Raw genomic sequence first — 13,059 nt, forward strand, 5'->3', positions numbered from 1 at the left:
GAGGAGGAGGAAGAAGAGGACGAGGAGGAGGAGGTGGTGGAGGAGGAGAAGAAGAAATTAAGGAAGAACTGTTTAGAATTTCCTATCGCAGTACAGCACGGTTTGCGCCTAATGAACTTACTTGAGAATTCTGACCTCAGGAGCGGAAAGATAGTAAGTTTGTAAGTAGCCAACAGTTTCACCTTTGTTTTAGAAGTGACAGGAAACAGACTGATGTCCCCTCTTGCTGATGTGCCCCCTGACTGCTCTGACACCTGTGGCATATCAGGCACCAAGTGAGATGTTTTGGGCACAGAGAGGGGGAGGGGATGAGCTCTACATACTTGGTCATGGATGAGCCCATGATACAGGATGTTCTGCATATCCCTGCACAGCCGCTCCAGGCCACCATACTTGGACCAGACATTGGGGCAGTTCGCTGACACCAAACCTTCCACAGTCGTCTTCAAATTACCCAGCAGCTGCCAGTGCTCTCTCCTGAAATCATACCCAATGGTTAGTTAGGTCTGTTGTACCTGATCTTCATCATACAGATCAAAAGATAAATAAATAAAAATAAGAGGAAGAGAAAAAAGGATCTCCTGCCCTACATCCTAACCTTCTCTCCCCTATTAACTTTTCACTTCAATGTTAGGCTCCATCCTAGAGTATTGTTGTTATAAAGACTCACTTACATGGTATATTATGGATATTTGTGGTTTTAGGAGGGCATTCCATTAAGATTCATCTCTGAGCCGGGCAGTGGTGCTACACACCTTTAATCCCAGCACTAGGGAGGCTACGGCAGGTGGATCTCTGAGTTTGAGGCCAACATGGTCTATACAATGAGTGCCAGGACAGCACAGGCTACACAGAGAAACTCTTTCTCAAAAAAGCAACAAAACAAAAGCTCAATTTCTGAGTAATGATAATACATAGGCAAAAGATGAAATTACCCACCTACAATCACAAATACTTTTTAAAATTCTCATGTATACGGATGTTTTTGCCTACCTATCTGCCTGTAACCACGTGCATGCATGGTGATGGTGGAAGCAGAAGGGAGCATTGGGTCCTCTGAGACTAGAATGACAAGTGGCTGTGAGCTGTCATGTAGGTGCTACGAATTGAACCCGTACTCTTGAAAAGTAGAAAGTGTTCTTTACCACTGATTGACTTCTCCAGCCCAAAGTCAGAAGCTTTTTCTGTTAGAAATCAAGCCCAAGCCATCTGTCCTGCTTTAGTCCCTATATTCCCAAGCAGAAAGTGGAGCACAGTAAAGGGCAGAGGGTACCTCTCTCTCTCTCTCTCTCTCACACACACACACACACACACACACACACATTACAGATAAGAACACAGATGACTTGTAAAGGTAATCCTGAATACTTTATATCACGCACGCACCAGCAGGAGAAGGATTCTGAATTCTAATTCCTTCCATTGATACAAAACTGACTTTTGTGCCTTCTCAGGGTTCTTTTAGAAAAGCAAAATCCCGAGATAAGGAAGTGACAGGCGTGGGGTAGGAGGCTCGTCCACACACGAGGGCTGGGCAGATTGGGATTCCCTCTGAAGGTCCTGTGAACAGAGTTTATTTGAACGGGGAGACAGTCGGGCTTTCTTTTCCTGATTAAACATTGGAATCACCAGCTGGTGGTTCACTCCCCTAATCCCAGCACTCAGAAGGCTTCAACAGAAAGACTGCCACACACTGAAGGCCAGCCTGTATTACAAAGAGGGTTCCAGGCCAACATGAGCAACAGAGTGACCCTGTCTTAAAAGAAGATATACTGACTCACCAAACTTTTCTTGTATTTCTATACCACTCCTAAAATGCCCCCAGAACTAAGGCGATCACTTAAAGTGCGATTTATTTTTATATTATGAGAAACTGCCATTCCAGAGGCCAACTGACTACCAACTGTTCCTCACGGACTATATATCCTATGCTTCAACAGGGCTAATAAACCTCTGGTCTATTTTGAGTGACTCGGTTTTCACATTCCAGCAAACTACAATCAAGCCTTACAGGCCTAACAGCCAGTGTGGCTCAGCAAGTGGCCGCATACCCATGTTCTGACTCATTCTGGGCTGACCCCACATTAACTTCTTAAAGAACACCACGAAGCAGACATCACTCTCGACTGGAACTCTCAAGTCCTAGAACCTCTGAGTACTCTGAACAGCTTCCTCTGGACAAAGCTAAAGAACCTTCCTTTCCCACAAGAAAGTGCCCCTAAGATGCTAAAGCTACAAAGACACATAGCTCTTCTACGGTATCCCACGCACTCCATACTTGGTAGATGCTCATTTGGAAGAAACACAAGCCTCTAAAAGTTGTATTTACTTAGTTTACTATGTCTTTTAGTATTCTCAGTGATATAAATATTTTCAGAGTTGAGACACTGAATTAACTTGAAGTGGTATTAGGTTAATCCATTCGTGCCTGAACCTTAGATGTAAGTTGCAGCTAAGTAACCTTAGATGTAAGTTCACCATGGAGCACAAGTACCTTTTCCCAAGAGTGTGTGCATGTATGTTTGGGGGTGGAGAGGAGTATTTATACAGGGACACATGGAGGCCAGAGGACAACCTCAAAGTGTCATCCTCAGAAGTGTTCTCTCTCTCTTTTGAGATGGATCAGTTATGCCGGGCTGGTTGCCTAGTAAGCCCCAAATATCCTTATCCTCTCCCATCGGCTGCCAAGCCTCACTCTCCGCACTAGGATTCCCAGTGTGTGTCATCATGTCTAGCACGTCTGCTTGGGTGCTCAGGTCCTGCCACTTACAAGGCAAGCACGGTTCTGACTGAGCTGTTGGAAAAGCATTTCAACAGGTAAGATACATTTTTGCTAGCCTGGCTGACTGTAATTGTTTGGATGGATATCATCTTCACATGTAACCTTTACCTGGACAAAGCAAAGTCTTTAAAATGTGTTAGGCTGAGAGAACCTCTTGGTAGCAGAACTGATAAAGCTGTCATAGACACAAACAAGATGCATAACCCATCTCTGCCTGAGTTTTTTCACCTGCTTACAGTAAAGCCAGTCCCAGGATATAATCCTCTATTTTCTGGTGGGAGGATTCTAACCACAATCCTCCTTTGAAGAGAAATAGAAGCTAGTTAAGGGACTCAACTATCTGGGCAGAAATGGATCCCTAACTACTAACTCAGTCTTAAGCCTGCTAAATTATAGTAAGACATGACACTCAAGACTAAAATAATGGGGCTGGAGAGATGACTGTCCTTCCAGGGGACCCAGGTTTGATTCCCAGCACCCACACAGCAATTTACAACTAGCCATGGACTCAAGTCACAGGACTCCAACTCTCCTCTGGCCTCCACACCCACCAGGCACACAGGTAGAGCATAGATACATATACAAGAAAAATACCCACACATCAAAATAAATCAACTTAAAAAATTAAAACAAGAAAAGTTACAATTTTTTTGTTACAAATGCTTCTAAAAGTCATATACCATATATATAAAATGAAAATATAACCACTGAAAAAATATATAATAGATCATAAAGAAGTGAAGACACTACACAATTGTTTTGGGCGTTTGTTTGTTTGTGACAGGGTTTCTCTGTGTAACAGGCCTGGCTGTTTTGGAACCTGCTTTGTAGACCAGGTTGGTCCCAAACTCACAGAGACCCATCTGCCTCTGCTTCCCACGTCCTGGGATTAAATGCATGCAGAACCACACCTGGTGACACTATACAACTATAAAATGAGATTCAGTGTAAATATTGGCAGGTTAGCAATCTCCAATGTTCATGTGCTTCCCCCCCCCCCCCCGTGTGTGTGTGTGTGTGTGTGTGTGTCTGCCTCTCTGTCTCTCTGTGTGTCTGTCTCTCTCTGTCTCTCTGTGTATTTGTACCGGTGCACATGGAGGCCAGACGACACCCTCAGAGTGTGTCATACTCAGAAGTGTTCTTGTCTGTGTGTATGTATGGCGACCACAGGTGACCCTCAGCTGTCATTCTTTAGGAGCCATCATCTTGGTTTTTGACTCACTGGGACCTGAGGCCTGCTGCTTACATTAGGCTGGCTGACCAGCAAGCCCTAGTGAACTGCTTGTCTTAGTATCGGTAGCTGGGATTACAAATATATGCTACCACAATTAGTTTTGCCTTTTGCTTGTCTGTTTGTTTTTACCATGGGTTCGAGGGATAGCATTCAGGGCCTCATACTTGCAGAACAATCTCTTCATCTTCTGAATTACCTCCCCAGGACCTCAAATGTTCTTGTTAGAAGCAAAAGGAAGCACTCTTGCATATCCCTTTCACAGTATGTCATTTATCTAGGATGGATATCATTACCAACATCATAGTTAGAGGTCAGGTTGTACCAAGTAAAGTATTGATTTGATTCCTGAAATGGAGGGTAGAACGTGATATCAACATGACAGAATGCTAGAAAAGAATTAGAATTTTGACCAGAAATACTTTCCAAAGCTATGATAGCATTGGAGGCTGGGGGAAGGTAGGGAGACAAGACAGGAATGATCACAATGTAAAATTACTAAAAAACAAAACATGTTAACAGGGTTACCTTGGTGGTATGAGGAAACTTAAAAAGGAGAAGAGCTGTTTAGACTTTTCTGAGATTAGCAATTATAAAAGGTCCATAGGGGCTGGGCAATGGCTCAGGAGTTACAAGCATTTGCAAAGCTCTTGGACTCAGTTCCCAACATGCACATGTTGGCTCACAACTGTCTGTCACTCCAATCCAGGGGATCTAATTCCCTCTTCTGGCCTCTGAGGGTGCACACATATACATGCAAGTAAACACTCATAAACAAGTTAGCAAAAAAAGACTGGAAAGTACCATAAAGGATTTTTAAATCCTCAAATGTCAAAAGGTTTCTCATGCAGACTGACTCTGACAGGCAATTCCCTGGGACTTTCAAGGTCAGAAAGCACTTTCTAGAAATAATTGGTTACTCTTCTATGTACAGAAATACACAAAATAAAAGAGAAATAATTACTGATAACACTGAGGTAGCAAGAGACTCCCATACTTAATTTGAGTTGAACATTTCTTCATACCTGGATATATAATTTGTTTTTAATTACATATTATTTAATTTTTAGATTTCATGATTAAGTCCTTATGCTTCTTAAATACTATGCATATGGAAAACCATATTCGACTCTACTGTAGTCTCTCAACTCTGAGGTAGCAGGAGACCCTAGCAATTGGCCAGCCCTGTTCTTTAATGATAGCATCTTCATATCTAAGAAGAAATAGGCAGTATCTCTGTACAACTTTATAACTTAGACCTATTCAACAAACACCTCACCAATCACACCAAGCTTGAATGGTACTGGGATTACTGAATTTCAACAATGAGAATATTTAACAAAAGGCAGAATTCCTTACACTACGGACTATAAGCATGGCTGGAGTTCATACACTATCACTTGGTTTCAATCTAAACCCTTTCCTTCTAGAATCCCTCAATCTAATACAACAAAGTCTACTCAGTGTAGTCCATCACCGGCGTGTTGACCTTATTCTGATTTCTGGTGCTTGATTTACCAGATTCTCCTACTTAGAACATCTTGTCAGCTTACGAAGGGATTCAGGCTCAACTCTAGCTCAACTTCTTCTCAGAGATATTAAGTAATCTCCTTCATTATGATTGCTTTGTTAGGATCCCTAGATCCTGTGCTATCAATAGACCATTCTTCTTGGTAACACTTTAAAATCGTTATTTTAATTACTACCTGCAGCATGTGCCAATTATGCTGCCTATGATCAACCCAACAAGTTGATGAAGCACATGTAAGGAATGATTTTACAAGAGAAGGGTGAGGCTGGGGGGGGGTGGTACTGGTGGTGATGATGGTGGTGGTGCGCACCTTCTGACCCAGCATTTGGGGGGCAGAGGCAGGCTGATCTCTAAGTTTATGAGGCCAGCCTGGTCTACAGAGCTAGTTCTAGGACAGCCAGGGCTACACACACACACACACACACACACACACACACACACAAACCTGTCTTGAAAAACCAAAATAAATAACTAAATTAAAGAGAAGGGTATGGCAAAGGAGGAAGAAAAAGAGAAAAAAATCCATCCCATAGAACTGAAAACTTGTCATAAACAAAAAGAAGCACTTGAAGTAAAGTGACTGCCATCGGCTGACACACCTCCCCTCATGCCCTCTAACACACTTTCCCTGAAAGCTTCCAGGATGGATCTGCAGGCAGCGGGGTGGGGGTGGGGGGCTGGAGCAGGAAGTATTTGATACAAATAAATGGAGCTACACAATGCAGAATGCTCAAGAATCCTGCTATCCCGTCTTTACCGCCCTTCCTGATGCACTGTCAATCTCTGGCATCAAGGTGAGAGGATCAAAGAAAGGGTAGGCTGTGAGGGAGAGGCGGGAAGGAACAGGTCTGGAAGGCCTGCTGAAGGATGACTAAGCTCTTCAGGCACACAGGGAGAGACTGTGAGAGTGCAGAGAAGACGACTGAGCGCCATGAGCCTGGGACTCAAACACAAACTGAACACGAGTTTCCTTCCATCCCTTTAAATGCTGGATCCTACCTATTCCAATGCGATAGATACCCTAGTTTTATAGGAGACTGCTTCCAAGCGAGTACATAATGTACTCTGAGCATGCTACCTCACACTGCAGGCAGCCCCTGCTCATCCTTCCCACTGGCCCTGTGTTCTTCTGTTCCCAGGTCCTCAGTGCTTCTATGGCCTCGTGTAGCTATAAACTATAGGAATGAGAGACAAGTACCTGAGACTGACTTAATATGATTACATTCAGTGGCAGCCATTTTCCTACAAACAATAGAACCTCATCCATCACTATGGCTGAAAAAATCCCAGTGTTATATACAAATCACAATGAAAAAATCCCAGTGTTATATACAAATCACAATGGGAAAATCACCAAAGATCTCTGGACAAACATGTAATAACTTTGCTTCTGGAAAGTTAAATAAGTGACTGGAATGTAGACCTGAACTGAGAAACCACATTTGGAGAGGAAAATTAGTTAAGTAGCTGCTAGAAAAATCTCCACTGTGAGAGTATGTCATCAAGTGAATGTCACCTGCTCCTGCCTGAACCTGTGGCCTTTTGAAAGCAGAGCTACTTTCTAGAAGGCAACCGCCTTTATCAGTTCTTTTAGTCAATGACATTCTAGGAAGGGTTTATCCCACCTTAGGATTCATCATTTAGGATCCAACCCAATCCAGACCCAATTAAGCAGCGTGTCCTACATCCTGGCTGTAGGAGCATCAGCCAGCCAGCCTAGAGAATGACTGCTGGACTGCAGCCTTTCTGTTCCTGCTGTTGAGATTTCCAGACTTGGAGCAGCTAAGGTTTCCCTATAGAAAGTCTCTCTGAAGCCGGGCATGGTGGCGCATGCCTTTAATCCCAGCACTCGGGAGGCAGAGGCAGGCGGATTTCTGAGTTCGAGGCCAGTCTGGTCTACAAAGTGAGTTCTAGGACAGCCAGGGCTATACAGAGAAACCCTGTTTCAAAAAAACCAAACCAAACCAAAAAACTAAAGAAAAACAAAAAGAAAAAAAGGAACAATAACCATTATATCTGGAAATGGATAAAAAGAATTCAAGGAACAATTAGGGAAGAATTCTTTTGCTTGGATAGGGGACATGGGGAAGAAAGACGTATGACAGAGAGGTTCGGGCTTAGCTGACTAAGTGGAAAATGCCACAGACAGGCTGAGGACACCGGAGGGGAAGGTCTGGTCCACCGAGTGCTCAGAGTCACTAAAGTATACCTGGCTATTTAATTCTGACTCTGTGGGCCACTGCACCAGGAAAAGTGAGCACTGGGTAGAGCTGAACTCCTAGCCCTCAAGTAGACTGCACTGCTCACTAAAGTCCAGGCCGACAGAGCACTAATGAAGGACTCTCACTTTGGATGACAGCTCTGGCAGACAGCTGGCATTTAAGGAAACTCTAGGGAAAGAGAGGTATCATTCTTAAGCACAATGGTATTTTGTCGTCAGATAGTTAACTACGTGGAAAACAGTAGAGGAGCCTATGACTGTAAGTATACTTCTAGGGTGAAGTGAAGATCTCGGTCAACACTCCAGTCCCCTATGAACCTGACTTAGCCAGAGCAGCCATGGAACTAGGAAGAAAAAGCTATCCCACTGCATGTGGACAACATAGCTAGCTCATGGAAACTGCAGACTAGACACAAGTACATAACCTTTGTACTTTAGTACATACCAGGCATACTGAGAGGAACTTGAACTCATTATTTTATTTAATTCTTATGATTTCCCAGCAGGGAAGAACACTGGGCCACTGAGGCAGGACGCAGACATGCTGGGATTCCACTGTAGCATCGCATATAAGAAATGAAAAGAGAAGTCTCAACTTTCACTGCAAGGCTCTGGCTTGGCGGACTGAGTGCAAAATGCTGTTAACTGAGATCAAAACAGGAGAGAGGCTTGTGGTGGGTTTAATTATGCACATTTCTTTATCAGGTGCTTGGAAAACTGTCTATCCTTTACGCTTAACAAGAGCTGTCAGCTCACTAAGATGACATTTTGAATTGTGAGTTGTAGTGACCATGAAAAGATTATGTTTGCAGTGGCCTGGCCACAATGCCTTAATTCTCAAACATAAGGCATGTTTGTGTATTTACCAGTGTCTATCTAAGGAGTTAAGGAGGCCATCAGTACCATGAAGCTTCATTAAACACACACTCTGAACTAATTAGCCACCAACAGAGAGTAGCTTTACAACGACAGTCAACAACAGTTTGAGCGAGTTACTGTGTCTGTGTGTGTGTGTGTATGGTGGGGGGTGTGCTGGAGTTGTTTAGATTAAAGCACTCTAGTTAAGAAGTAGGGGTAATTGATAGGAAAATATATCTGCAAAGGAGTTGTCCTACACACCTAAATGACCAGCACAGAACAGTAAAAATTTAACATTACTGTGTACATTTGTCACTATTATCATGTGGGGCAGAAGAGTGTAGAGATTAAAGGTATGAGTCTCAGTTCTACCAGAGATTCACTGCGTGATGATGTTAAGTTACTTATCCTGTCTATGCTTCCACATCTGGGCAGTGGTCATAGTTATAGTAGCTACCTCACACAACTGTTAAGATGTTCAATAAGTTAACCTCACAATGCTGTCAAGACAGTATCTGCTGTATAATAAAGAAGTAATGGATAATTAACTAATGCAGCTCCAGTTAAATGAGAAAACAAACAAATAAACAAACAAACTTAAATATCTGACCCAGTCTGCTCCACATGAAATAGTACAGGAAAATCAAAATAACCCTAACACTTGCTTAGCAACTACAGGGTACCATTTACATAAAACACTTCACAGACATCTGGAGAAAAATAAATAGCCAAGTATAAAAAAGCAGAAACTAAAATGTTGAAAGGAGAAGTAAGACATCCAGTTTCATTTAGTATGCACCATTCATAGACCTCAGGCAAAAGCTCCAAGCTCGACTAATTCAGTAGGCCACAGGCTACATCAGAGCAGAAATATCTTCACCCAAGCACTTCTCAACTCTCCCCTAAGAATATTTTAAGGTAAATTATTTTGCTTCTAGTCATGGGACTTCACCTGCTCTGGAGACCATCACTGTACCAAACCTATTTTAAGTGTCAAGAAAGACTCCCTCACGCCATATTTCTACTGTGTCTCTGCTTCTGCATCCTCTTAAGACATTGAGCCCCTGCTTCTGTTGTTCTTGTGGTGCTGAGGATGGGACCCAGGGCTGCCTGCATGTTAGGCAAGCGCTCTACCAGGAATTACACTCCCAACCTAAGACCAGTTGTTAATGAAGCAATCCTAAGTAGGAGACACATCTTTATGGAGTCCAAATGATGGAGCTAAGTATCTTGTTTTTTAATTCTAACTTGGGTTGGTGAAATGGCTCTGTGGGTAAAGATGCTTGCTGCCAAGCCTGAGTTCTATTCTGAGAATCTACATGGTGGATGGAGAGAATTGCCTCCTCCAAGTTGTCCTCTAACCTCTCTACACATGTGCACACACACACACACACACACACAAATAAGTGTAACTGTTTAAACTAAAAAAGAAAATAAATCTTAAATCCCCCTATTTCTAGAAGCTAAGGCTTTCTGACAATAACTCCACATAAACCTGAGCTTACTTAGTTTGCATCGTGGAGAAGAAGCAAAGGGGCTGAAGAAATAAGAAACAACTGAGGTCCTCTCAGGGCAGTGGCATCTCACTGACAAAGAACATGCACACAATTTCTGTCCCTTCTGCTAGCCCACACCCAGTGCAATCAGTGCCTTTTAACCCACAGGCCTACCTCTCCTCCTCACCCACATTCATCTCTTCCTAACCTTGCTGAGCCACTGCAATCTAAAACCTTAGCTCCCAGAATATCTTAGCACCCTCTTAAAATCGGTCTGGGTTATCACAAGTTTTAACGCAGGGCACCAATCTTGTTTCTGCTCTTATCTATAGACTTTGGCCTATAAAATCTCACTACAGCACCCCAGTCCTTTCTCCCAGACTCTCAATGTCCACATCTCCTCTGGCAGTATTGTATCATAGTTTCTTCACTGTCTTCCCTGGCCCTCAAAGAATCATACCCACCGTGGCTCACCGACCCTAAATTCATCTCCTCCCTTGTCCTTATACACGCCCCACCAGTCCTTCTTCTTGGAAATTCTTCCCAAACAAGTCACTTGAACAGTAGCTCTACGGACTGCCGCGCCCCGCACTGCGTGTCATGCCAGCCCAGCCAAGTCTCCCTGTGCTCCAGCGCACGCAGCAGCCCCGACTGCCAGCCGCTCCCAGCCCACCTGCTCTTCTCCGGCAGACGCTCCCCATCGCCGCCGCCAAGATCCATTCCCGCGCCCTCCGGACGCATCCGAACTGTAAGGCCGTCTCGGGGCCGGAGAGAGGCTCCAGACCGCTTCGACCGCCAGGGCACCCGGAGCACCCTTAAAAGAGGGGAGGCACCATGGCTGGTGGGCTCAGAACCATGCACTACACCCTGACAGCGACAGAGTCAAGGACTGCTGCCTCAGCTGCCGCTCTGCCCCTGCCACCCCCACTTCCGGCTCCAAGAACTACAATTCCCAAAAAGCCTTTCGAAAGCCATCCTTCTCCCGGCATGCACTGCCCCATCCAATCCCAGGCTCCCCTAACCTGGGTACACAGACGCCAGCTGTGTGCTGTGCTAGGCGAGTTTCCCTGGGCAGGGAACCTTGATTAAAAGCTCCACGTAACGACAGTCAGGAATTCGAGGGCGAACTCCTGTCACACTTTATTGAGGAAATCAGACTTCGTCGGAGGTTAAAATAGACAATAAAGTTGATATAATCCTAATTCGATTAACTTCACTTCAGTCCATTCCTAATTTAATACTTCTTGGTGTTGGGAAACTCCAAGCATTTTACACCAAGAGATCACAAACTAAGCCGGAAAAGAGCAGTAGAAAGGCTAGGAAGAGTTTGAGGGAAGATCTCTTGCAGGAGTGATGTCAGGGTACAGGTTTACTGTTTTCTTTTTCTAAATATTCTTAAATGTATATGCGTGTGTGCATAACGTGCTTGTAGGTGCCCATGAAGGCACCGGAACAGGGACCCTCTGCAAGAACAGATAGTTCTTAACCCTTGAGCCAATTCTCCACCCTGTTTTGGTATTGTAGCACAGGTTGGCCTCAAATTCAAGACCCTCAACCTCCAGAATGCTGAGATTATAAACATACACCACCAAAGTCGGGCAGAACAGTTTCTAGGATAAGAGTTTAACAAGAAGGGGAGGAGAGACAGGAAGATGGACAAAACAGCTCTGACAGGTACTAATAATTAATAGCAGTTTTGGAAACTGTTGCTTCTTGGTAATCAAAACTGAGAAAGGGCAAGATGATTCAGTAAGTAAAGAAGCTTGCTATCAAGCCTAACCACCAGAGGTCAAGCCCCAGACCTCCATGGTGGAAGGAGAGCACCAGCTCCTGAGAGTTATTCTCTCCCCATGAATGTACATGCATGCATGCACTAAATGTGTATACACACCACTATATATACACACATATAAAGTTGTTTTTTAAAGCAAAGGAGTGGGACACAATGATATGGGCATTTGCATGCAAGAAAGACCAGGTTATGAAATGACATTTTAAGGAGTTGGGATCTTAGCCATAAAACAGTGAGTTTTATCAAATGAGAAGCTATGGCAAATGTGCTTACAAAGCTAAGTTTGACAGTGTGGAAAGGGGATAGGATTGGTATCTCACTAGAGGTACGAGGGAAGTAGATAGAGATTGGTGATCCCTAGATGAGTCTGTGCATGATAGTCAAGACTAAGACAAATCAGCTACAAGAAACAAAAGAGCATGGGGGCTGAAGAGATAGCTCAGTGGTTAAGAGCACTGACTGCTCTGCCAGAGGTCCTGAGTTCAATGATGGTGGCTCACAATCATCTATAATGGGATCAGATGCCCTTTTCTGGTGTGTTTCAAGACAACAACAGTGCATTCATACATTAAATCTTTATTTGAAAAAAGGAAGAAAAGAAAAAAGAAAAAAAAGAAATAGAGAATGGCATAGATTCTGAGCTGGACTGTTTCATCTTTTTCCAAGAAGGGAGTCTTACCATAGCTGTAACTGAGTGTTGTCAAATGAACACTGGGACTTTTGGTTGCAAGCTAATATAGTATTGCTTTGTTTCCCAAAAACAAGCTAGAATCTGCCCCTAAAGGTATAATTAACTACATTTCTAAATTCTGGCAGACTATTGTTCAGACCAAGCAAAGCTTGACTCTAGGCTGGGGGTGGCCCTGTGGTTGCTAATTTGCAAGCCCAGGCCTAAGCTAGAGCAGGGGATGGAAGAACAAGGTTGATTACAACAATATGAAGGCATGAGAATCAGCATTATTTTGTGAAGGGCTGGATACAGCAAGTGAGAGGGAGGAAGAGGGTGAGAATAACTCTATCTGGGCTGGGCTGTAGCTCCAGGTTGGGAGCCCCTAAGTTCAATCGCCAGCACTAGGTAAAGGGGACATAGTGGTGTATATCTGTAACCTCTGGACTGGACAGAGTGGTGTATATCTGTAACCTCTGGA

General features: G+C 43.8%; 1 protein-coding gene across 4 annotated transcripts in view; it reads right to left on the reverse strand.

The window, feature by feature from the left end:
- Positions 1-13,059, reverse strand: part of Rubcn (rubicon autophagy regulator) — a 56,635-nt gene that overhangs the window by 36,137 nt on the left and 7,439 nt on the right. Inside the window, exons 1-2 of one of the 4 annotated variants that reach the window (XM_021209251.2) lie at positions 10,793-11,048; positions 324-477 (exon numbers count right to left, since the gene is read on the reverse strand). In XM_021209251.2, the coding sequence (XP_021064910.1) occupies positions 324-477; positions 10,793-10,860 (222 nt within the window). In that variant the 5' untranslated portion in view covers positions 10,861-11,048. Of the gene's footprint in view, positions 1-323; positions 478-10,792; positions 11,049-13,059 lie in introns of those variants that run through there. The other 3 variants (XM_021209252.2, XM_029544565.1, XM_029544566.1) reach the window with 3 other exon arrangements.

This window comes from Mus pahari, chromosome 12, assembly GCF_900095145.1.
Source record: "Mus pahari chromosome 12, PAHARI_EIJ_v1.1, whole genome shotgun sequence".
NCBI lineage: Eukaryota > Metazoa > Chordata > Mammalia > Rodentia > Muridae > Mus > Mus pahari.